General features: G+C 45.8%; 2 protein-coding genes and 2 long non-coding RNA genes across 9 annotated transcripts in view; 2 read left to right on the top strand and 2 right to left on the bottom strand.

Annotated features, from left to right (window-relative positions):
- The window catches only part of Hoxa3 (homeobox A3), a 44595-nt gene that overhangs the window by 6881 nt on the left and 11840 nt on the right, over nucleotides 1-25874 (bottom strand). For 2 of the 6 annotated variants that reach the window (XM_013355968.4, XM_040291786.2), the window contains exons 2-3: nucleotides 25418-25519; nucleotides 8007-12452 (exon numbers count right to left, since the gene is read on the bottom strand). The gene's annotated coding sequence lies outside the window, so the exon portion shown is untranslated. Of the gene's footprint in view, nucleotides 1-7689; nucleotides 7829-8006; nucleotides 12453-25417; nucleotides 25520-25874 lie in introns of those variants that run through there. The other 4 variants (XM_078039930.1, XM_005319142.5, XM_078039931.1 and 1 more) reach the window with 4 other exon arrangements.
- LOC144375365 (uncharacterized) lies at nucleotides 34-2683 on the top strand. The gene is made up of 2 exons (XR_013435093.1): nucleotides 34-183; nucleotides 2054-2683. It is a non-coding gene; the product is annotated as an uncharacterized LOC144375365 (long non-coding RNA).
- On the top strand, nucleotides 12441-16155 carry LOC144375367 (uncharacterized). Its single transcript, XR_013435095.1, has 2 exons — nucleotides 12441-12878; nucleotides 13115-16155. It is a non-coding gene; the product is annotated as an uncharacterized LOC144375367 (long non-coding RNA).
- Hoxa4 (homeobox A4) lies at nucleotides 13905-16213 on the bottom strand. Its single transcript, XM_005319270.4, has 2 exons — nucleotides 15505-16213; nucleotides 13905-14952 (listed from the first exon to the last, which is right to left on the bottom strand). The coding sequence occupies exons 1-2, from the start codon at nucleotides 16133-16135 to the stop codon at nucleotides 14606-14608; spliced, it is 978 nt and encodes a 325-aa protein (XP_005319327.3). The 5' UTR covers nucleotides 16136-16213; the 3' UTR covers nucleotides 13905-14605.

Here is a 25874-nt window from a genome sequence, read left to right as displayed (position 1 = left end):
CTGCTCCGGCACGGCTCGCCCAGGGCGGACTGGGGCGGCTTGGACCCCCCTCCCACCCACCCCACCCGCCCACCCCTCCCCCACAACCCCCGCCCCCTGCCCTTTCTGAGGGCAGCAGCCGCGGCCAGGAGATAAGCGCTAGCGCAGCGCCGGGCTCTGCCTGGGCTAGTGGCACCGACTTGGGTATGTTTCTTATGAATATTACACGCGGAGCAACGTCTGGTCGGGGGTGCGGTGGGGGTGCTGGGGGCGGGCGGGAGGGAAGACCAAGGCGGCAGGGGAAGCGCGGGCCGGCGTGGGGGATGGGGCTGAGGCGAGGGGAGGGATAGGAGCGAGAGGGAGCTTGGCGGCGGGAGGAGGGCAGCCTCCCCCCACCCCTCCCTCTCCTCGCTCCTAGGCGTCACTAAAGTCCAGGAAAATTATGCTAATGAGGACGAATGGCTCTCACAAAGGGGCTCTCTTGCTGGGCTCTATTTCTTAGGAATCCGTTTGAGAAACCACACAACCCTCTCCCCCAGTCAATTCCAGTTAGGGGTGGGGGTAAAGGTAAAGAGAGAACCAGAAATGAGTTCCCCAGAGTTTGGGAGTTTACTTCACCTGCCATTCCTGATCCAGGCACCCCAAAGCCAATCTTCAGGGTGCTGAGATAGGGCCTTTCTCCAGAGACCTTCTCAAGAGCCAACGGGTCTCTTTGGTGATATTTTTAAGCAGAAACTCTTGGCATTTTGGTAGGCAGGAGGGAAGTGTCCTGGGGCAGAGGCACATTTGACCCAGGGGTGAAATGAGTGTCTGGGCTCAAGCACATGCAAGGGTGCCTAGCAGCTCTCCAGTTGCCTACTGAATAGTACAGACACGAAGCTCACCTACAGGGAAGGCAGATAAAACTCTGACCCCAGCACAAATGGACATGCATGATATGTCTCTCCCCGACACCCGCGTTAGTAAAGTGGTCTTCCTTTACTGAACTGAGAGCTGAGAAAAGGCAGTTTGCCTGGTAATATTGTCATAACTTTAAAAAGGATGGTATTCCTCCCAAGTCTTCCCTGAGCTCTATAGGTTCAGCAGCAAACTCTGCAACATGTATGAGTGTGGCAAAAAGAGAGAAATGGAGCTTTCCTGCAATTCCAAGGCGTCAATGGCCGGGTCCTTCTCAAAGGAAGGTGTTAAAAATATAAGTAGTATGTTTAAACTGTCAGGGAGCCAAAGTGTCACCTTAGAGCAAAAACAAAGCCAGGGGAAAGGGAGAAATCAAAAAGCACTCTGGGCCAGGGTGGCCTCATGCATACCAATGGTTTTTGTCATTTATGGCCAGGCAAGATTTATGACTCGGCGCCCCAAAGCTGTAAACAGAGCACAAAACAGCAAACACTTGCTCCTTATGGCATATTGCAGCGGCACAACTTGAAAGCTGGAGCTAGCCGCGTAGGAGGTGAGAGTCAGCCGCAAAAATCCGCTCCGCGGCATTTTCTCTTCAAACCCGCCGAGTCGGATATGGCATTTGAAGAAAGAAGGCGTGGGTCAATAATCAACCCGCACTTTCTCCTCCAAACTGCTGACGAGACTCTCACCGCCCTCTCAGCCAAGCCAGCTGCAGGGAAGGCCGGCTCTCTGTGAGAACCTGCCCCGGGAGGGGACGGGATGGGCCGAGAGGGCCGAGGGGACTGAGGGCGCCCAAGCAAAGGCTGGGGCGCCTAGAGCCCATACCTTTTCAGGACGCCAAGACCAAGCCGGGTAAACCACGGAGACTGGACCTGAGGAAAGGCAGGAGCCCGGGGAGATCTGGGGTGGGAACTCAGCTCGGATCAGGGCCTCCACCCGCCCTTGACTAGGTGGCTTCTGAGTCACAGGCCCGGCAGGCAGAAGTGGGGCTCTGACTTAAAGACTAAGGTCTGGCATCCCGACAGGCGGGCCTCATTCTCTTATGAAATCCAAAGGATTGGCTTTGGAGCAAGCGCAGGCAAGATGATTGAAAATAATTTATAACGGCTGAAGTTGTTTATTGGTTTGTTATTGTTTTTTAAAAGAAAATACGCTTGTCGATTTTTGCCTTCAGAAATTACCCGTTGCCGGCTGTGCCCTTTCTAGGCAAATCCCTCAACAATTCACCCGGCTTCTTCAAACTCACCAAGCTTCTCTTTGCTGAGAGGACCCAATGGCTCCTGGAACTCACCTCAAGTCCCCATGGTTCCTAATTTTTCTTCCAAGGGGACTAGAAGAAAACATTTTCTCAGCAGTAGAAGAGTACTTGGAGCAACAAAGGTGCCTGGTGGTACATTTCTACCATGCAAGGCAATGTCCTGCATATCTGTGAGAGAGCCTCAGCGGCTCCAAGGCTACCTGTGCAACCAGGGAAGAAGGTGAGGGGTAATTGTGGGCAAGAAGAGGCATTGAAATCTCAGAATGGGAAGAAAAGTCATTGAGGAATTATACTTGCCTGTGAGAGTGAGGCTGGCATTTTGAAGGTAGAAGGGGACCGGCTTTTTAAAATAGCTGATAGTTTAGCTATAATGGAGTGGTTTTAGTTCTTTCCTGGGAGGATAAACCAACCCATGCTCTATAAAAGCAGCTATTGGCTTCTTCTCACTGTGCATGCTTTTATATAGAACCAGCTCAAGAGTCCATCGTTAGATATTTATTCTGTTTGCTGGCATTGAAGCAACAATAAAAAGATGCCTCTAACAAACCTCTATTCCCTTTCTCATTCTTTCTAGCGAAACTATATTATTTATGAGTCTTTAACTGGGTCAAAAATGTGCCAGAACTGGGTCATAAATCATATGAAATGCTGACAAGTAATTGAACAGCAATTAAAGCTTACATTTTATTTCCAAGGGGTGTTTTAGAGCACCAGAAATGGCTTCAGTTAAACAGTTACGGCCGAGACCAGCATAGGGAAGGGCAGAATCAATCCTTCTGTTCTAGGGAAGTAAATTCCACTCGAGTAGGGGAAATCTGGTTTTATTTTATTTTTTTTTAAGGAAATGAGATTTAAAAAAAAAAAAGTAGAGGCAAATCCAATTCCTAACTCCTCACAGGCACCTTTTTTCCTGCTCAAAGAAACAGAGGAAAGTGGAATTTCTTCCACCTTTTCAAAGAGTTTTCACACTTTCCAGGAATGTGGGGTCCCCAAAGCCCAATTAGCTCAGGCTTTCCCTGTAATTTGGATGCACAGTTTAACTCTCATCTTCCTCCATCCTGGCAACCACTCTGTTTCTGGGGCTCTGAAGCCAGAGATGTCTGCCCCTGCTTTCTGATAACTCTGTCTCTAGACTTTTGTCCCACTCAGGGCACACTGGTCAGTTCTTAAACTCTTCAACCTGGCTTGGGGGTATTCAGGGAGCACCCACACTGAACACACCCATGAAACCCAAACATAGTACCAGCTCCCTTCTGAATGTGAGAATAACCCAGCCTCCAGGCAATCAGCATGCTCACCACCACCCCTAGCCTCTCCTAGGTCTGAGCTGTCTTTTTCCATCCCTCCCAGGCAGACAGTGCTCGGTCCTCGGTCCTCGGTGCTCTTGGAAACAATGGCGCTCCCTCTGGGTTGGCTCCTTAGGTCCCAGCGTGTGGGGAAGCATGCCCTGCAACCCAGCACTGAACAAAGTGGCTGGAAGCATCATCAATAAAATGGCAGCGCATCTGTACATTTCCTCCATCGATTTTCCTCTTGCATCTGCTCAGGCTGCCCAGGTCAGCCCTAACCCTCCATCCCCACCAGCAAACACTACTGATCTAGGAAATATTTCCCTTCTTCTCTACCCGTCCCCCACGCCTTCCGAGAGGTCTTGCCCTCCAGCTCTGTGCTCCGCCACCTCGGCCTGCGCCCGGCACTTCAGGACCCTCCCTCTGCTTGGGGCTGAGCTCCTGGGACTCCAGCCTGGCAGTGGACAAAGCCACCCCCATACTAGAGACTACTGGGCCCACCTAGTAGCTCCCAAGTACTCCTTTCTTTATAACCCTCAATTTTCCAGGGAATTAAACTCAGAGTCTGAGGTACTACTGGGAATCTTTCAAACGGTTTCGTTTCCAAAAGAGAAACAAAGGAAGAGAAAGGCTGAGGGTCCTGTCCATAAGCCAGGGTCTCCTCGCCTGACCTTTGTCTCTCACAGCTATAACTCACTCTAGATATGAACAATCAACGGAAATACCTTAAAATAAATTCCATCCTCTCGGTGTAGCCTCCAGTCCCATCAGCTAGCTCTCCTAGAACCGCTCCATGAGCACTGAAAACTGCAACCCGCTGGAAGAGCACTCTCCGGAGAAGGGGAAGGAGAAGGAGAAGGAGGAGGTGGGTACGTGGGGGTGGGGGAAAAGCTCTCTCTCTGTAGAGAATCTAGAAAACGTAATCACAGGCAAAGCCTGCCTGGGTCTTCGCTCCAAATGCCACAATAATGTGCTGTATTATGTGCTCACGTGGTCATACGTCAACTTAAATCCTTTTATTTGAAATAGGGAATCACTGAAGGAACTAGGTTTCCAAGCCGAACATTTAGCTTTGGGGGAAGAGAAAAGGGGGACCTTGACCAGTAGTCAGTAAGTGTACTAAGTAGTAGGATGCTGGGGGCCACTCCGACTACATACACACAGACATGCCACACAAGGTGCTTATCTCCACTTATATTTCTTGAAACACACTCCAAACATGAGGGAACAGCAATGCTATCCATATTCTGAGAGTCCACTTAACTTTCCTTATGACCTTCCTACCACCGCAGACAAACTGAATTCAGCACTCCCAAGTCCCCTGTCTCCTCTGGCCCACAGGCCAGAATATGGAAAGGCAAGAGAGAAGCCTGAAAACAACTGGCCTATCATAACCAGTGGAGTTTGTAACACCCACAAAATATACTATATCTACTGGAGACATGAAAAAATGCCTATGATTACCTGACACAATGTTACAACTTCTTCTCCAAATCCAGCCAATTCTGTTCAATGGGCGCCTACTAGCAAAGATATGCTTGGCTTTAAAGCAGTGAGTCAAAGTTTTGAAAAATCTGGAGGACATATGCCCTGGCCAAATCTGCACTTATACATTTACTCAGTGTATAGCTGAGTGTTACATAAAATTGTTAGAAGAAAAATGTAAGGGGAAATTATCTATATGCCTCTATAAGAGGGGTTGGGGGAAAGTACCAACCTTCACTGGGGTCCTTTGTGCTAACCTATAAGACAACTTGTGACCCTCTCTGCAGAAGGGTTTGTCTACCCTCCCCTAAGACAACTCTATATCTATCAGCAGAAGCTGAACTGAACCAATTCTGTTCTGGAAGAATCTGGTTAAAATAAATAAGCTGCACCCCAGGCTTTACCCTAACTTGTGCCTTTTGCTTGGTGACACTGCCCATTCATTTCAATACTTCAACCCTTCACAAGTTTCCCTTTTCTGGTCTTAGTTTCTGAACTTTGAGTGCTCTAAGGCCAGTGAGCTCCTCAAGCTATATTCTTTTGTTCCTTAAGAGTGTGTCTTAAGCTGGTTATCTCTAAGTCTTAGGACTCAATTGTAGCAGCTGCAGAATGTTCCCTTTCCCTCCTTCCTTGAAAGGGAACAGGAGTCTGATGAGAATATAACGCCCTAGTAAGGGGGCCTGGTCATGGGGGTGTCCAAATCAGGCAGGCAATAAAAGACCTAAGCCCTTAGAAGCAAGCCCTGGACAAAGCTGGTGGCAGTACTGCCATAAGATTCTGTTTGTGGTATAGCTGGAAGAGGACCTCTATGTGACCTTTCCCACATCTGACCTAAATCAGAAGCTGAAAAGTCAGAACCCAAAGTGAAAACTTGCCTCTCTCAGATTTGGGAGATGGGGAACAGGATCATGGTTGGTTTCCAAAATGAATTCTCCTGTCCCCCAAGAACTTAGTCCATTCATTCTTGTGCCTCTTGCACCTTATGAACCTCCATTCATTCACATTGAACACTCTACCCTAGAAAGAACTTGGAAGTATTGCCCACTTGCTGACAACTTCCCCCACCCCAGTTTCTATAGAAGCATCTACCCACAGATGAAAAGGGGCCCCCTTTAGAACTCTCAGGAGAGTTTTGGACAAATTGAAACTTTTGAGGTCATAAATCAACGGCAGAAGGCACTGGTACTGCTTCAGAGAAATACCTTAATGCCAGCAGGGCCCAGAAGCATCTCAGCTCAATCCTAGAGCCTGTATGCAGTTACCATCCCAGTTAATAATCGAACTGCTGTTTAAAAATTAACATGAAGCACTTGAGATGCAGTGATTTGGTAGGATGAGAAGGGAAAAGGAAAGCCAAAAGAACTTAACTTTTGAGGTAAAAATGACACCCCCCACCCCTACAAGAGAGATTTTGAGCTGGGCAATTCACAGAAGACCCAACAGCTGAGAGTCTTCCTTCACCACTCTGAATTCTGTTTTCCTGGAGCCAAGCTATAAGCCTTTTAAAACCTCAGCTACCAATCTCCTTCCACTTATCCCACTAGCCTCCAACTTGACCAGGCTGTGATCCAGGCCACCAGCCAAAATAGGAAGAAAGTTGGCTTGGAAGGAGCAGGCAACCAAGGATACAGACCCTTAGTCAATATTTGCAAGGCTGTTAGCAGATTAGCTATATCTATACTCAAATACTGCAATCTGATAACTCTATCAAAACTACACTCAACATTTTTGTTGACTCTATTGGTTTTGCCACTCAGCATCAGGTCTCAGCCCACTGAGTGTGTGTGTGTGTGTGTGTGTGTGTGTGTGTGTGTGTGTAGATGATAGATTATTATTTAACATGAGATATCCCCTGTGGTTGCAACTGCAGTATAAATGGGCTCCAAATTCTCTGGATATTTGTATCATGTTATACACATGGCCCCAAACTCTTGCAGCTATTATACCTGCAATTGTTCTGTTGTTTGCAGAAATGCAAATCATGTATACACACCGAGTTGCAAGTTCCTAAACTGTTCCATCTATATTTGATATGAACAGATATACAGTTGCTGAGAAAATATTATTACTATTATTCTGTTCACTTCCTATCTGATAAAATAATAATTTTATCTAGAGCACCATACCACCACTGAATAGCATGTTGCAATTAATTAACAAGTTGATATCTATCTGGGGAGCAAATTTTAGGGAGCACTTAGATCTAAGGAATAGAAAACAAAATTTCAAAAACTCTTTTAAAATAAGTAATTCCTGAAACAATAAAGCAAATTCATTTGTTCATACCAAGCTTCTGAAAGCTATTCCAGCAGCCCCTCCCCCAAACAGGCACATAATTTATGGATCTTTTACAAGGTAATAAACCACAGTAATTACCTCCCTGCATCCCAAACTAAGAGAACAAATTAAGTCAGAACTTGAAAAGAATTTTAAAGAGTTTTTCCTTGTTCCAAATAGGAAAAGAAAATGTTAGGATTAGAAAGTGGTAGTTTTTCCTGTAGGAAGAACCGTGGGTCATCCCTGATGAAAAGCTGAAGGAGATCCGTTGGCTCCAAAGGCCTACACATTCAAATACAGTCTCTCACTGGATAGGAAAAAGAATGAGTGAAACTGCAAGGCACTGAGACAAGTTTCCTCAACCCAGAGAGCTGGTATTTCCAAACTCACAGCGCTGGTTCTGGTATTTTCAAACTCACAGCCCCAGTGCAGCTGCCTCGGAAGAAAAGGGGAGCAGCCCACGCAGCCGCCGCTGCGCCCATGGCCTCTACTTGCTTTTACCTTGCAGTTCCTTGTGTATTTTACAGGAAGACACAAACACCCCCTCTGGCTCCCTCCACCCCATCTTTGGCTTCTGCAACCGCTCAACTCCTTCAGCTTATCTGCTGGCTTTAGGGCAGACTCTTTGTCTGCTTCAAGTCCCGCATTGTCGGGGCGTGCAGCTAAAGGGAAGCCTGCTCCCAAACTCCTCCAAAGTTAAATATTGACCAGAATCTCTTTCAACCAGCTGTAGTTGCCAGGAGCTGGGGAAGGACAAACTCCTTCCTAATGCCTGGTGCAAAGTCCTGCTCTGGGAAGAGTTTTGGCAGAACGCTTACCTCCAAAGATGTTTAAATCTGAACCAGGAATTGTCTCCAACTCCAGGCGCTCAGGGAATCTCCTTTTCCGGTGTCCAGGCGGTCTGTGGACAAATAAACAGCAGAGGGTGAACGGTCGCTGCGAAGAAAGGGAGTCGGATGATCGGAGTTGGAAATGCGGCCTGCGCGGGCGCCAGGGTGGCCCCGGGGGTGACGCCGACACGGAGGAGTCGCCAGGGCACTCGTCCATGCGACGCGTTCATAGCTCGAAATGTTCCAGTCTACAAATGGCCCGAAGATGGTGATTTATTTCTGTAAAATAAATACATACTCCATCTCCACATCCACACTCTCTCCTTTTTCTTTCTTTTTTGGGAGAGGAGGGAGAAGAAAATGGACAGAGAAGGAAGAGAGGTGAAGAGGCTTTGCTGGTCGCATTGGTTCCTCTGGGAGAGCTCCTCGGGCACCCCGACTTGGGGAATGTGAATGCACGCTTTATTTTCTTTTGCTAACAAAGGGAAGCCTTGTCTGGAAGCATTCAATCACAGACTCTCCAGAAACCTCACTAATAGCGTTCATTTCTGTTGGCGCGAAATCAGACCCCAGCTCAGTCCACAAACCAGAGACAGTCTTGGGAGGTTTTGTCCTCAGGTTCATTCAAGTACTAGACCAGCCACTTCTTGGTTCTGGTGGGCTGGCAGGACTACCCAAGCACTCACTTCTCAGAGCCAGTCAAATACTTCTGCTGGAAATGGGCAAAGCCAGGGCTCTGGGCAATATTAATATTCCAGTATTAGATTAGGGGGCCTACTCCTGCCCTGCCCTGCCCTGCCCTGCACAACAGCCACAAGCTGGCTCAACTCTGTAGTACTGCTTCAACCTCATTGGTAACAATATTTGCAACTCTCTTACACTTTTACCAGCAATCATGGGTTGTAGAGACCTCAGCCAACTTTCTGGGGTGAGAGTTGCTGGGGAAGGAACAGAGAATCATCCCAGAGCTCTGGGCTCTGGCTGCGAGAAGTTCTACCCTCTACTTGGACTCTCCACAGGGCATTTGCTTCTACAGCCCTAACCCTGAATCCATTCCTCTTTAATCCAGACCTAGATAACTTCCCACATTGCAGCTTGGTTCAAATTCGTCCTCCACTGTCTCCTACATCCATGTAATCCTGCTGAGAGCACTGAGAGGGACTACCAAATAGCTGACAAGCCTCCTGACCCCTGGTTTCACAGCCCTCTAGCATGCTGAACAAGTAGCAGCAAACTGGCAGCTGCCTTCTGCCACTACTAGACTCACAGCCTTTACTCTTAGTCTGGTACTTGGGACTCAGAAACCATGCTGGGCCCCTTTCTCTTGTTCAAACTCTCACTGTTGCCTTCATTGGGACTGCCCTTGTCCTTAGGGCTCCTATGTGACCCTGAGCAGGGTGGAGTTCAGCCATCTTGCACTTTGCCACTCAACTTCACCCCAGAAAGAGACACGTTATGCCAGGACTTACCACCACCACCCTGCTCCAGGCTTAGGAGTATTGCAATTATTATTATTATTGCTATTTCCTTATTCCCAAGTCTGATATTCATGGCTATTGTTCCCCATAAATCTTTTAGACTAATAAATCACAGAAAGATGTTGCCTAGGTCTCTTGCTCTACAACGGATGCCACCACTGCTGTGGCCCCTCTCTACGTTTTTGGCGTTGGCTTGCTCCCTAGCTTGCCCAGCGCGGGTGATTTATGAATGCCGGGAAAATTGAACAAAGCCGCTCGCCCGTCCTGTGGTATCTCTGCAGCCTTCCCCAGCGTGAATCAGAACATTACCAACTGTCTGCGCATCCGTCCTACTTCATCACCAAAGCCAGGATGTGACCGCAAAAAGCACAAGCCCGAACTCACGTTTCACCAGATGCAGTGTGCTCCCTGGACCCGCAGAAACCCTGAAGAAAAGAAAAGCCCCAGGACCCAGCAAGGGCCTGCCAGCTCTGGTTCTCCACGCTGAAGGGTTCTTTCCTGCCTTCCTGAAGGAGTTAAAAACCTTTGGAGATAAATTTGAGAGTTATATATTTAAAAATCAAATAGGAAGTTGGAGTCTCACTTCTGAGAGATTCATTCCTAGTGAGGCCCTGACGACTCCGATCCATTCCTGATGATCTGCATTAATTATTTAATGAGTCACGTGATCTCAAAGATTACAATTTCAATATCTCCCTGGAACAGGCGCTACACCTTTATCAGCTGCAGCCAGGATCCTTGTTTGGCTTTTTTGCTCCCCAGGCTTCAGGAGTGCATTCACCCTTGCCCTGATCCAGCAAGTGACTGCCGAGGAAGTAACAAGAGAGAAAATGAAATTGGTTATTCTGCATTGTAGACAGTGGGGAACCCACTGCTCTCTCTGGCACCCTGACATCCATCACATCCTGAATCCAGCAGTCAACCACCTGTCTGATCACCAAGAGTAGGGCAGTTTGGTTACATAATATACCAGGGCAGCTTTGATAGTGCATCAGGCAAGAACTTACCTTCTTCCAGGCTATACACACCTGTGGCCTTGCACATCAAGTATAAGCCTAAATGTATACCTTCCATTCCTGGAAGAATAACCTCAGCAGAGGGGAAAATGCCTGTACTTACTTTCATCTTCCGTGAGAGCAAAGGCCCTACTCAACCTACCTACTCATTTACACAAGGAACATCAGGATGGGAGATTATTCAGCTGCCTCAGTTTCCTCATTTGTGTAAATTGAAAAGATTGATCAAAAATGGTCTCCAGGTCTCTTTCAATTTGGGATCTCTTTCATCTTCAAAATTCAATCCTAGAGAGAAAGGGGCTGCTTCATAAGTCTGGAACTTTCAGAAGAAGGATGCCAAGAGTTCCAAGCCAGAAGCTGCAGACTAGATTTCCTGACAGCCCCAGCCACCTCCCTGATGCTACCAAGGAGATAAACCACACATCTCCTCCTCCTTCTGTTGTTTCCAGCCCATACTCTTTGAGGTACAAAGCAATTTTTCTCCAGTGTGTAATATAGAGAAGGGTTGCCAGGAGCAGCACTTGGAAAAGGTTGAACCTATGTTCTTCAACATAGGAGTGTGCCTAGGTATGTAGAGACCAAGCCTGGCTGAGGGTAGCCTATTTCGTACACAGAACCTATGCATTTGAATGGGGCACTTCAGATTTCTATTGCATTTGTTCTTTGGGATTTTTCTTTCCTTCCATTTTAAAGAGTCCCTGATCTATTTCTGTGCTGGAACTGTTAGAAAATAGCCATCAGTGACAAGAACAACAGATTTGGAAGCTCAGGGGAACAGGTGGATGCAGGAGAGATGATGATACCCACCCTATGGGGAGAAGGGTGAGAAGTGGGGGGAAAGGGGCACCTTGGGACAGGTGGATATAAAGGCAGAGACACTGCGGTAGGCCTGTCCCCATATATCTAGGTAATCTTCCCAAGAGCTCCATCTTGGGTATTAAGTACTCTACTATGCCTGTCACAGTTGAATTCCTGCTGTAATAAAACACCGGGTATATCGTAGATTTCAGCAAAATCAGGGAAGAAAGCCTGCAAAGTGCCATTTTTCTTCAAGGGGGAGAGTGTTAAATACTTAATTCAAACTGTGACCATTAAAGTGTCTCCTATCCTATTTAGGTTGATTTCAGATGTTGACAAAACTTTTATCTCCAAAGTCATGCACAACTTGGCTCTGTGACTAAAGCAGATGAGTGTGTATTGAAGGAAGGGAGGGAGGAAAAGGGAGGGAACAGGAGAGTATGTGTAAGGGTCATTTTGTTAGGAGAATTATAGAGCTTACACAAAATACTGTCTTTAAAGGTCAAGGGTTTGAGGGGCTAGCATGGTTTGCCTTTAAAAAAGACAATTAATGAGATAGAAAATTTGTCCTCTCAGTGAACTCTTATGGTTGCCCTAGCAAAGGGCAGACAATGCAGGATTTTGAAACACAAAGTGAGATTTTTCCAAGCTGTTATAACAAGCTTCTTTTAAGGCCAAACCTGAAGCAGACAAAACAGTGCAAAGAAATGGCATAATCATTTGGATTACTTCCGATGATTTTGGTTTTATAAACCTCACAAATACCTTAATAATCAATTCATTTTGGGCAAAAGTGCCACTTTGTCCTGGAATATCAGAAAAATTATCTCAGTCCTCTCTTCCTTTTCTGGATATAAAAGCAAATGAAAGAAAGACATCCATTTTACCTCTATATCCAACATGGAGCTAAATTATCCAAACCCTTCCTCCCCACAAAGGAAATATAAGTATTTACCTTAAATGATGATAATCTGCCATTTGAGGTTTTGCAGCTTGACACTCATTTCCACCAAGAGTTTAGGCTTTTTTTTTTTTTTTGAGCAGACAACCAAGATGCTGTGTCTTTGCCTGAGACCACATTATTTGCAAGAAGATCCCTCTCTCCTTCACAGACTTTTCCCAGAGAATGCCTTTCAGAATTGCTGTTGAATTACAAAGAAGTATTTATTGTATGAGGTGATTAATGATTCCTGGGAAAATTGCTATTTTCAGCGTGATTTAATTTCGTTTTACAAGTACGTGTAGTAGGGGGAGGGTTAATAAGTTTCAGCAGCAGTTGCACTGCTTCCAGAAAAGCCTGGCACCCGTTCACACCTTATAAAATGCACTTTATGCTAGTTTTTTTTTTTTTCTGACATGGTGTATTTGTTTGCCCCTGAATTTTTCTTGACCCCTCAGAGACTGGTGCCTATCACTTTTCTCTCTCAAATCTGGTTTGTTTGTAGGTTAAGAACAGATCAACCCTGCTTATATCACACACAAGGCGGCAGGGGTGAAAGGGGTACCAGCACCAATACTGTACCCTGCTGATGGAAAATTGGGTTTAAGAGTGCTCAGATGTTGTACAGGTAGGTGGACACCCGCTCCCATCTCTGTTACATTACTTCATGACCTAAAAACTTCACTTTTTCAAGGACAGATGACAGTTTTACCCTTCTTGCATCAGTATGCATCATCATCATTTCTGTATCTTTCTATAGGGTACTCTCTGCCTTGAGTGCAACCTGGACTCAGTTTACAAATACTAGAGTTATAGAGATCAAGAAGTGAGTTTTAATTTTCAACCTTTTGGATCTGGTTCTAGGAATTGAGAAGAAAGATCCCAAAGCATTTGAGGAAAGTGATTCTCATTTCAGAATTTGGCTTTATTCCAGCAGTGAACTCTTCCAGGTCTACTTTGCTTGAGGTACATTTTGGGGTGTCATTATGCTTTTATTTCCTCAGAAGATGTTTTGGAGGATGTACTGGGGAAAATCTCTTTTATTTTGAAAGCTCTTCTTAAATAAAAGAGAAACAAGCGAACAAAAATACCCAAGCTATACTTGGTGATGAGGTTCTTACAACCAGCCTAGAAACGAAAACCAATCTCAACCCTTTGCACAAACTATTTTTTTTTATCTCCAGGGAAACAGGCAGATTAAACGGGAAGGTGCAACAAATACCAAAGGGACCACTTCTTTCCAAGTGTGCTCAGAGTTCAGTGTGTAGAACAGCTGCAGAAACTCCTGGGCCCCGCTGCACTGCATGGTTTCACCTTTCATTGCAGGGAAGGACACGTTTCTATGCCTTACAGAGACTTGAAACCTGAAATCCTGGCCAAGTTTGGGAAGAAGAGGAGCCCTCTCAGAGCTCAAGAGCCTTCCTGCTCTTTGGAACATTTCCACAGCGGGTCAAGCCTGACAAGAGTTCAACTCAAGTTGAAAACACACACACACACACACACACACACACACACACAAATTATGTGATCAGTCAGAATCTATGTTACACAGCTCAAGCCATCTACAAGGTTTTTACATGCAAAGGCAAACACTTCAATCCAGAAGTTTTTTAATTATTATTTTTTAATGAAAAGTTTAGGAAACACACACATCTGTCTTTTAGATTTTTAATGTTTTTTAAAACAAAGTTTATTCTTGGTACATGGCTTTCTATACAGCCATATCACAATTTGTACAGTTGCACATGGATCTAAATGCATTCCCCTCTCCCTGGAGATTGTGTCCCTGAATAAGACAGTATCTCTTTAACAATATCTTAAATAAATGCAAGGAAGGGAAACTAATGGGCACACCTACCATCACACCTACACATTTTGAGAATTAAATAATCATGTGAGGCCCACAATGTCCACTCATTTATTCAGTTCAATTCACGGTTTGTGTGAGCTGCCCTAATGGAGAAGGAGGAGGAAAAGAGGGTGGGAAAAGGTCTGTTTTCCTCTTGCAACAAATATACAAGTACATTGTCTCCAGTCAGTATGTTATGTCCAGCTGACTTTAGACATCTTAAATATATGCGATGCCAAGTAGTTCTTCTCAGATATACAAACCCAGGCCAGCAGGTTGTGCCACCAAGCAGCAACCTGGACAAGTGTCCTCTCTTGGGTGGCAATCAGCACACACTCTTCCTGGGAGTAATGTCTTCTTTTTTGGTTATCCTTTTCACCAAGTTGGGCTTTGTTTTGGTGTCTGTTATGAACCAGATGGGGAGAGAGGGATGGAGAAATGGGCAGGAGCAGAGAGAAGAAAAACAGGTAAGGGACGTACAAGAAACTGACTAGGTCTCTAGAACATTATATGGAAGAGGGAATGGGTGTGGAGGAACCAGGAAGAGAGTGAGGATGAGGGTGTGGGCTCTGAGTTTGTGCTTTTCCTGGCGGGCCAGCAGAGGTCGAGGCCGGGTTGGAGGTTCGCATCTTGGTGTTGGGCAGTTTGTGATCTTTCTTCCACTTCATTCTCCGGTTCTGAAACCAGATCTTGACCTGGCGTTCGGACAAGCAGAGAGTGTGGGCTATCTCGATGCGGCGCCTCCGGGTCAGGTAGCGGTTAAAATGGAACTCCTTCTCCAGCTCCAAGACCTGCTGCTGGGTGTAGGCGGTTCGAGAGCGTTTGGGCTCCCCTCCATTATAACTGGGATTGACTGAATGCCCAGAACCCCGATGAAGAAGGCCAAGGAGGAAGAAGTGGAAGAGCGGGAAAGGAGGAGGAGAGAGAAGATAGGGTGGGGAAGAGCAATTGGACATCATCATTATATAATAACCTGACATCAAGTTCACGCAAGATACATAAAACGGCAAAGAAAATGTTTCACAGGCTATTGACAACGGGAAACACCCGAGAGCCATAAAGAATGGTGCTGGGCATTGGGGCTGAAGAAAAGCTTCAAAGACACATGGCCCGAAGCCTCTGCCAGGGCAATTAAATTTATGGGGGCTATAATTACTGCCCTAACAGTTTGGCATCTCGTAAATCTCCCGATAAAGGGACCCTGGGTACAAAAGGGTTCTCACGTTTGGATCAGGCTGCAGCCTGGCGCGCACACACCCATATCCCCCAGCAGCCGGGGCCAGATGGGGGCTCCCCTCCTGAGGCCCCCTTCCCCGGGCCTTTCGCTCCTGACCCCCGACCCCACCCTCCAACCCTGGTCTGGCCCCAGCCCACCCTTCCGCCCCTCCCCAGCGGCGCCACGTACCGGCGCTGACATGGATCTTCTTCATCCAGGGGTACACCACGGGCTCCTTGCCCTTCAGGCCCGGCGGGCTCTTGTCCGCCAAGAGCAGCGGGCACGCGGGGGCGCTGCCCCCTGTCGGGACGCCTGGAGTGGCGGGGGCTGCCTCGCAGCGCCGCGGGGGCGCAGGGGGCGCAGCGCGGTGTTGCGGGGGGGGTGGTGGTGGCGGGGGCTGCCGCCCAGGTTGCAAAACTTGGCTCGCATGCAGGCCGTGCGCCGGGCCCTTGGCGTGTGCCATGGGCTGCTCCGGCTGTGGTGGCCGCCCGGGGCTAGCGCCGCCGCGGTAGCCATAGGGGTAGGCGGCGTCCGCGGCACCGTGAGTGGGGTAGAGTGCGGCCGCGGGGTAGGCGGGCTCACGGGCGGCCCGCGGCGCGTAGTAGGAGGCAGGGGGTTCACGGCTGCCGCCCGCGTGAGGGAGCTGGGGCTGCTGCTGCGGCAGGTGCTGGGTCGCGGGCGCCGGGGGCTGCTGGTAGCCGGGGCCCCCGCCTGGGCCGCCGTCTCCGCCGCCCGGGCCGCTGTGCTGCGCGTACTCCTCGAAGGGAGGGAACTTGGGCTCGATGTAGTTGGAGTTTATCAAAAACGAGCTCATGGTCATTAATTTGTGAAGTGCAAAAATACTAATTTTTCTCGCGTTGTCGTTTTTCTGGGCTCGCTGAGGCCCCTCCCCCTCTTGCCTCGCTTCCCATCCCCCCCTTCCTCTGCGCCCTTCCCCTCCCCCCGCTGTCAAGTGCCCACCCCACCCCCTCCCGCCGACGCCACCACCAAAGTTCGCGCCGCTCCTCCCCCCGCGCGCGCGCCTTCCGCCTCGGCCCCGCGCGCGCTCCGCCCCGCGCCCCACGTGCAACTCCCCCACCAATGGGCGCGCCGCGCGCGCGGACCCGGATCAGGAAACGCGCGGGTGGGTGATGGATGCCACTGTCCGGCCCAGGGAGGGGGAGTGAATAGGAGCTTCAGTCCTCCAGCCCCCCAATTTGGATTACCGCAGGGAATTCAGGGCCTGTCAGGCTGTAGCTCCCCTGGGCCCCGCGAATGCCCTACTTCTAGCCTAGGCCCCAGGGCAGACTCAGCGCTGATTTCCAGCCCAGTCAGGCCCCGCGTCCTCCAAGGTTCGAGGCCCGCTGCGGGAGGGAAAAGGCGTCGACACCAAGGGGCATCCTGTTTTTTAACATGGCCCTGGAATAAAACGAACGTGGCCGACCGACAAATTTTCCCACCCGCATATTCCTTTCCTACACTCTGCTGACTCGTCCCTATTTTGAGAAGGAGCTGCAAAGATTGGGTGTGTAGCTGAGAAATCTACACAGGGGTGAACAGCGAAGCCTTTTTAGTGTAATCAGACAGACATTTCTTATTTGTTTCCTTTTAAGACAGTCTGTTTTGTTTTTACCTTATTAAAAACAAAACAAAACCCACCTTTCTAATAGCATCTTATTTGATGGAGGGGTCGACCTAAGAACTAAACATGCCTGAGTTGACGAAGTGCGATTGTGCAGTCAGACGACGGCTCAAGGATAAGAATGGATAGAAGCAACACTTCCATAAAACCGAGCTTTTAAACAAATAACTTCCTATTTCAGAACAATCCCCAAATAACAGCAAGCTTAAAATAGAATAAGACCTTTGCCAGATCTGATCCCCAGGGGTCTTTTCCAGCTAAGAATTTTGTTTTCTCTTTTGGATGCTGCTTTTTCAGGCTGTAGCTGAGACTAGAGTTATATTTACAGAACAATCTATAATTTCTGAATTGCTAAAAATTAGCATATTAACGATATCAGTAGCTCCGGAAAGGAGGGAAAGGGACTGTTGCCTGCCATTTGGTAATTGAAATTTGATGGGTAAACTAATTATGCCATTATTAACAAATAAATTACTTATTAATTCCACCTAATGTTGATCTTTGAAGTAAATACTGATGCCTTATTCGTAGTGTGTACTTTTCCTTTTGTGAGTACCAGACACAACTAGATCCTCCAATTTTCAGCCTAGATTAGAGCAGTGCAAACTAGCATAGTCATCATTCTAAAAATAACTTTCATATTGGCAGGCAAAGCAAGGATATTTCAGCTGGTGCACCTTAGTTGATTTTTCAAAGAGCAGTATAAACAGCCTTCTCACAACTGAGTCTGGAACGCAGACAAGAAAAGTTATAGCTTAAGCCTGGAGACACTTCAAAAAGAATGTCAATTTTATCTTCATTTATATCGGTTACTCATATGAGTTACTAAATGCTAGAATATATCTATTTGATGGATAGTCGTTTAATGCTTAGCCACATAAAGCCTATTATATGGGACTAATCTTTAAACTAATTTAGGAGAGGAGGTTAAAAAAGGGATCATATTAGCTTTCTAACTGGAACCGTCCTGAAGTGGTATAAAGAGCTTTTCCGCATTGGGTGTATGTGTGTGTGAAAAGTGCAGCCCATTGACTTGAGGCACCCTGAATTTTTTTAATGGAATCTGAGCCACAGACAAAAATCAACGCTGATTATAATCTTTAGACATCTTCTCTAGACTCGGGTGAGAAAAATCTGCCTGTGATACAGCAACCTAAACCAATATGTCTTGCCAGCAAGAAAAAAATAATAGGTACCTAGATTGTATACTATGTAATAGAAATAATATACATATAGATAATATGTATTACAAATCTGAGCTCTCTGAGCTTCAAGGGGAGAAAAATCGTGACAAGGAAATCTTGCTCTCCTCAAGTCATCAACTTTGAGTATTAGGGTCTTAACTATGTCTGTTTAATATTATTTATGGACACTAAAACACAAAATTCATGTTGTTTAGCCTCAGAATCTTCTACGAAATATCTATTTTTAAGTATTAAGGAGACACAGGCACTGTTTGTATATGGATAAGCTAAACCAGCTAACTGTGCCTGTGTTTCGTGTGGTTCTATTACTTTAGGAAGATGGGCTTACACAGAATCCCCCAAGGCCTGTAACTTGTCTTTGCGGGTTCGTATCATAAACACAAACGGAGCCAGGACCACCAAGTGTTATCTCACACACCGACATTTTGACATTTTACTGCAAGATTTATGGCTGTAATAAACAATCCCAGTACCTTTCTGAACCTTCCACAATCTTCCTTTGCAAAAACCATAGCACAATTCCATTGAATCAAATAATCTTTTAAATATGTATATATGTAATTATACATATATGTATATATATTCTAAATCACCTCTTGCCTTTACATAAAATCCAAGACAGCAAAGGAAAAACTAGGAAGATATTAACTCAAAAAAAAAAAGAAAAAGAAAGAAAGAAAGAAAGAAAGAAAGAAAGAAAAGAAAAACAAAGCCCTGAAGTTTTACCAGCAGCATCTTGCCCGAGAAAAGATGGGATGCCCTGAAATCGAGCAGAGAGGGAGCATGCTAATCTTCACACACCAACTGGCTCCAGTCCCAAGCCGAGTGAAATCTTTATCCTTTCCTTGGGAAACTGGTAAGCATATTTGCTCATTTCCACGTGCAGGGATAACATATATTCCCAACAAAAGCTTTCTTAAAATCCCATTAAGTAAAATAACTTTTCATCATGTCCTCGCATCCCAGATGGAGAAGGAGAGTGAAGGGAGTCCTAGGGAAAGGGAGGGCAAGAGGGAGGCAGTATTTGCAGCTTGGTTTGAATCTGATTTGAATCATTTTGAATATGTTTGGAACAGCCTTTCCTCTTGAATGCAACCCTGTCCCAAGTTTCAAAGTGACCGAACAGTGACACCGTGTGCATTTTGTTTCTTATTAATCTTACACATTGACAGTCTTTGTTAAATCACAAGGCGCGCCCTTCACCAGCCGACATTTTCATATTTGTTAGACGCGCTGACCTGAAGTTCACCTCGGCCTTGGACTTTGCGCTTCTAAAAGGTCTATACAGTGTCTTTTAGAGAGTAGGGTGCTTTGCCCAGGTCACTTCTCAGGAAAAACCAAGGGGGAAAAACCAAGGGGGGAAAGCAAAGGAAATGTAAACGTTATGGAATGTATTGACTGTATTTGTCCTTTGTTCTTTAGAGGCAGAGCCCCAGACTGTTCTCTATCTGAAGCACGTTTTTAGAGCAAACTGGGGAATGGTAGAATTTCAAAATGCCTGATGGTGGCTTTTGAGGGCTTCCCACCACCTACCCTGAGGCATATGATTGTAAAGGAACAACATGTTACCAGCTATTTGACCAATTAATTGTTTTGGGGGTAATTTCCTTGTAGTAGTTTAAAATAATGAACACAACCCAGACGGAAAACCTAAAATTTATATTAAGATCAGGATTGTATGAGAGGCCTAAATATTGAAATCCTCTGAATACTCTGGGAGCAGTATGCAAGTGCCTTTTTCTTTCCCTTTAAAGACTAGCTGGGAGGTATCTATGAGTATTAAAGCTAAAATGTTTCTAAGGTGTGTTACATGGTTTTAACCAGAAATACAATAGTAACGTCCTCTACAAGAGACATAGAATTGTCTCAGTAAGAGGGGTTTCCACTTTCTTCATTTCACTAGTCCAGATGTGGTAAAGTGTGTACTGCTGTAACAGTAATCACCACAGTTGTTTCCTTTCTTCTATTTCATCTGGCAAAACCCCATTTGGCTCCAAGCTCTTGGCCAGGATAGAAACTTTACACATTGCACAGTAGAAGCACCCTTATTACTTCCATGAAGGTAGTGTTTGGGAAATATTTACTTTAATACTGAACATACCTGGCACTGTTAAATCTAATCAACCTGAATATATCAAGGTGATCTCAAACATCCTTGCAATAGTCTACATTCTGGGTAGTTGGATTATCTCCAAAATTAAGAAGAAAAACCTAGAAAATATTTTATCTTTCTCTTCTACTTTCCTACACTGATCACTTGAAGGTCAATACACAGAAAAGGAAACCACGTCCCCCAGGAAATAGATTCTAACAGCATCAACACTTAAAACCAACTTAATGCATGAAAAAGAAAATATTGTTTAGTTATTCAGTTGCAACTCACACAGGAGCTATGGTTCCAGCCTGCTTCCATAGTACACTATTCCCTTTCTTTTCTACTTGCCCACTCTTCCTGCTTAGCTTGTTTCCCCCACTCCTTACCTACCACTCCACCCATTTCCACAGGTAATTTTCAAAAGTATATTCTAGAGAACAGAAATCTTATGGTGTGGCCTGGCATTTGTAGATTCCACCTTCTTGCATTCTCTATTTATTCAATTGTGTCGTAGCATTTGTCTACATTCAGTTGTGGGTTAATAATACATAAAACAAAAAATTCTTCAACAACATGAATGTTTTCTCCCTGGTGGTGGTGGTGGTAGGAATCCTGTCTCTTTCTAGAGGGTTTCCATATCTTTCCCTCCTCTTTCAAGCTCTCAAAACTTTGCATTTAGTTTCAGAAAAAGTGTTTTCTATGTTTGAAAATTGCAAAGGATACATTTTGCATGAAGTGCCTGTGTTTGCCCTTTCTCTCCACACTTTTGAGGTCATTATAGGTACTTAAAAAAACAAAACCTAGCCAATCAAAATCACCTTTATCAAATAAAAGAGGTTTCCTGTTCAGTTCTCTTGCCTTTGTGGGTACAATGGAACATGGGAAAGTTGCTACATTGTTTCTTAAAGGTACAGTGATGAGTTTTTGAACGTTTTTCTTGCTGACAAACCTACAAACCACTCCTGCTCTCCAACATCTAAGGTGTTGGTGTTTCAGAAATCTATGCCTATTTACCTGCTGCTATTCTCTCAGAATGGAAGCAATAATTCAACATGAAATACAGCATGTATTACTCTTGAAAAGAGGAATTTTCTATCCTTTCCTCCGTAATTGAGGTCATTCAACCACTAGGGTTCACCTGGAGTCCATACTGTGATACACGCGTCACTCCGAGCCATTTTATCTTTTGTGCTGATAGTCAAGATCGCAGCTCTAACATTGACATCAAACTCTGTCTGGGCAGATGACTAAGAGTGCTACACAATGTAAACTTTTGACCCTCAACTTTTTGACCTGCAGTTGTAGCACACTAACCACAAAGATACACAAAGCTGAGCTTCTTCTTTCAGGGAGAAGCTCCCCCACCCCAACCCCCTGGATTGAGGATCTTGGGATACTCTGCTTCTGCCACTGCCTTTTGGAACTGGAGGGTGAACTGGATAATTCTGTGTGTTTTTGACTGTATTTCCTGTCAAATTAGTCTGCTACTTATTTTTTGTCAGCACTTACATAGGAACTAGATTAACTTGGAATCATTCACGATTTCAGTAACAAGGTAAATTTGGGTACTTAAAAATTTTTCAAAAAATGAAAGAGAAGATGGGGGGAACTATCAATGGGAAATGGGAACATTTTTTTCTTTATTTAAAAATAAAGATGCAGCCCTAATTGTTTGGGAGAGCTAGCCCAGGCGGGCAAGTTGACTGTGAACTTGTACTAAAGCGTGCTCTGCTGGCGATTCCTAGGGTGTGCAGATTTATCTTCTCTGCATTTACTTAACCCGGCAGTGAACTGCGCGGGGCGTCATTTGTTAGGTGATGACAGACTTCACCTCCAGCAAGGGCTGCTTCACAAAATTGCAATAATTACCTAATAACCTTCATAACAAATATTATTATTAAAAAGACCCATTTGTGGGGAAAGGATCTGGTGGGAGAAGGACAAATTTCTTTGTGAAAAAAAATACCAAACAAAACAAACCTGGGCTGATCTTTTAGTTCTGGGGCTTAGAATGGCTAGAATTATGGATCCCTCCCCTATGTGGGTGGGAGCCTAGGCTGACCCCCTCAGCCCATGCCTAGTAGCCCCATTAATAGTTTTGTCATTGACTCCAAGGAAATCCCTCCTTAGAAGCCAAAGGGATGGAACCCACAATGCTCTGCCCTCTCCATGGTGGGCAAGCCATGGATAGACCCCCAGCCAAGGCAGGGAGACACTAAGGGCATCTTTCAAGCTAAAATGACAGTCTTCCTCTTATCAGCCCATCTTTTAGGATGTAGCTGTTTGGGCATAATCCTCTCTAAAGCTCAACAAATGAACATGACTGTTTCTGGTAGAAAATTCTAAGACACTCTCCTTGCAGAGCCACCAGCAATGAAGCAGGGGAAAACAGGAGAAAAGGACTCTTGGCATAATGATGTGAAAATAGACCATGCAAACCCTAACAAACCCCTAGTAAGTGTGACCAGAAGCTTCCTATTATATTTATAGGTCAGGAAATATTTTCTCTCAGGTTTGTGGAAACAAATGAGCCCCTGCACATTCCTGCCGCCTTTTCCCTTTTCAAGATGAGAAGGAGCATAGACATACTTTTGCCACCGGCTAAGGCTGGATGTCTTCAGTGACAGAGATTTTTTTTTCCCTAAGTAAGTTCCTTTGCAAAAACAACCCCCCCAAAAAAATAATCACAAAAAGAAATAACTTATCTACAAAATGAGTAGATAACCAGTCATCCTTTTTAGCCAGCTTGCTATGAAATTAGGAAGAAAGAAAAAAATCCACTTACATAGGTAATAATAACACTTACATAGGTCCGACTGGATATTGTATTTCTTAAAAAGCCATTTTACTCCATGTGGGTCAATCTGCTCTCTTAAATTCTACTCAAGTTTTGTGAAGATTAAAATAGAAATGGACAAGCTGACAGTATTTATAGCCTGCAATTTTTAAAATTAACCAGAAAGATTCTCTTTGTTGTATGGTGCTGGATATGACTCCAACGGTCTTTCTTTCAACCTCTCACCCCAAGTTGGGGTATGCCACCAACGTGGTAAAGATAATTTCTTTATGCAAGTTTCTCCGACAAACCTGCCAGGATCCCTGTGACTCTTCTGCTTCTAATTTCAGTCACCAAGGAATCACTCAAGCAAGATTACCAAATAAGTAACCAAAATAGAACCACCACCCAATATTTTGCCAATAAAGAAAAACAGCCATAGTAGCAAAAGAAAGGATCCAGAATTCTCAGACCCTACATAGAATTCTTATTCCAGTCGCCACTTAAGATTTGGACACATATGTTAGTGCTGTAGTATCCATATCACTTTAATGGGTTACACAAAATAACTTCAGGAATTCTTTATCTTGCCACTATTAATGAAAAGTAGGAGTTAGGTAGGAGGGCTCTAATTTTGCAAAGCAAAACAAACTTTCAAGGTTTTGCTTTTGGTATCTCTAACTTTGGGGACAACTGTTGGATTTCCTTTGAGTACAGGTGACCTGTGCAATAAAGTTTGTCAAAATTCCAAATCTATGCCTCAAAATTTTTCTCTTTAACTATTTAGTTAATATCTCTACCAATAAGCACTTGCAGGAAAGCTGCCCAGCTCCTGAGAGAAAATCAGATCCTGTTTTTTTTGTTTCATTTCTCAATGCAGTTAGAGAATTTGGCTTAACTCCTCAGACAGGATTGGGGGAAATCTTCTAGGTCCCTTTTGGGTGCCCACCCAGAAAAAGACACCAAGACAAGCCACTATGTCCCCAGTCACTTGGCTTAGTTGTGCCACTGAAGAATGTAGGGGGCTGGGGCCAGAAGGGGTAGCTGGGACCAAGATGGAATTGTACCCGGGAAAAATTCATTTCACCTTACTTCACCCATTGGTGCAATTTTGGAGACTGTTTTGGAAATCACAGATTATGTAAATTTCCTGGGATCAAACAGAAAGAGCAACTAACAAAAGAGAGGCGGAAATCTCCTACTGACAAACTACCGATTTCTTTCCTAAACTACCCTTTATGATGTGTCAGGAAAAACAACCTAATGGCTCTAGGGACTTTTAAGTTGAGCATTGAAGACACCTCGATTTCCCCCCCAAACTTTAGGGCACAGTTTGGAAAAAAAGAATTTGTCTTTATGCTGAGGGGGAGTAAATTGCTCTAATCTTCAGTGTTATCTAGGGGGATGCCTAATTTGCCTTTTGAGGGTCCTCTGTTTTAATTCTACAAAGAAGGAGAGGAAACGGAAAGAAGAGCGGGAGAACGGGCAAGGCGGAAGAAAAGAAAGCGTTTTTAACCCCTTTCAATTAGCCTGGGGATTCAAAGACTAAAGTTAAATCCGGCCATAAAGTTTATTGCTTCAGACTCACAGGCGGGTGAGAACAGTCCCAGAGAAATAAAAAGAACGTGCAGGCAAACAAGGTTCAGGGCCTGGTCCCTGGGGCGGGGGAGGGGGTGCTGAGCCATCCCCCAGGTGGGGACCTAGGGTCCCCCAGCGTCCAGTGGGCTTTAGCAGCCTGGGCTCGGCCTCGCAACCAGGGGCCCAGCCTGGAGGTGCAGCCTGCGCCACGCGGGCCTCAAACGCCCTCCTGCTCTCGCGCGCCAGCCTGAAACCCGGCCCCGAAGGCCGCCGCCTCAATTCAGTCCTGCCAAATGACCCTGGCCCGCGAAGACATATTGCCACAGCCCCATAAGGAATCCCGCCAGAGTCCGCCTCGGCCCTGCCGGGGCCTTTCTTTCAAACTCCGGAGCTCAGCGCAGCCCTTGGCGCCCGCAGCCGGCGCCCCACTGTCTCCCAGCCCCCACCCCAGGGCTCCTCGACCCCCAAAGAGCCCGGAACAGGCCAGGCGCGGAATGGGGAGCGGGCCTGCCAAGACTCCACACGCAGGCCTATTCCCACACAAAAATCATCTTTTTGCACGCCGGCGGGAGCAGCGGAAGTCATTAACATCCGCGGTTGTGCAGCAATTAAAGTTAGGCCTGGGGATGCGGCCGGGCCACAGGCGCTGTTCACTGGGCTGCCTCCGCAAAGCTGGTTTCTTGGCTCTGCTAATTTGAGCAGAGGAAAACTTTGCTGTCCCTTTTTGGATTCAGAGGCATCCTCGGAGAGGAGGGGGGGAGGGAGAGAGAGAAAGTTTTCAGAGCACAAATAAACTTGAAAGAGCTCAGGAAGCAAGCTTACCTTACCTTAACTTGGAGGGAGCCATTTTTCAGAGTTTTGAGAAGTTGTAGTTTGGACACTTCTGGACCTAAAATTGACAATTTGAATGACCAGGAGGCACACGTAGCCTGCAAAAGAGTCAAATGGAGTCCAGCGTCAGTGAGATTATATGTTATGTGGTATATAATGTTGGATGTCAACTCCCCAAAACCATAAAACTTACTTTAATGGCCCCACGTGACGTTTTATAGCCAGTGAGCCGATCTGTCTGTGCTATGGATGATTTTACGATCTAATTCATAGACAAAACCCTATTCATTTGGCACCCAAATGTCATATAGCCGGAACTGGGGCTTATAAAGTTTACTGTTTTATAACTTTTAAAAGGAAAGACGGCATCAGTGTAAGCAGTCGGTAAATGTGCAAATCTCTAGTTGGGCTTTAGCCGCTCTGAGGAGTTTCCCAATCGAGCTAGGATGGGGT

Source organism: Ictidomys tridecemlineatus, chromosome 2 (assembly GCF_052094955.1).
Source record: "Ictidomys tridecemlineatus isolate mIctTri1 chromosome 2, mIctTri1.hap1, whole genome shotgun sequence".
In the NCBI taxonomy this organism is placed as follows: Eukaryota; Metazoa; Chordata; class Mammalia; order Rodentia; family Sciuridae; genus Ictidomys; species Ictidomys tridecemlineatus.
The sequence above is the reverse complement of the archived record's forward strand: the minus strand, read 5'-3'. Positions and strand labels throughout refer to the sequence as shown.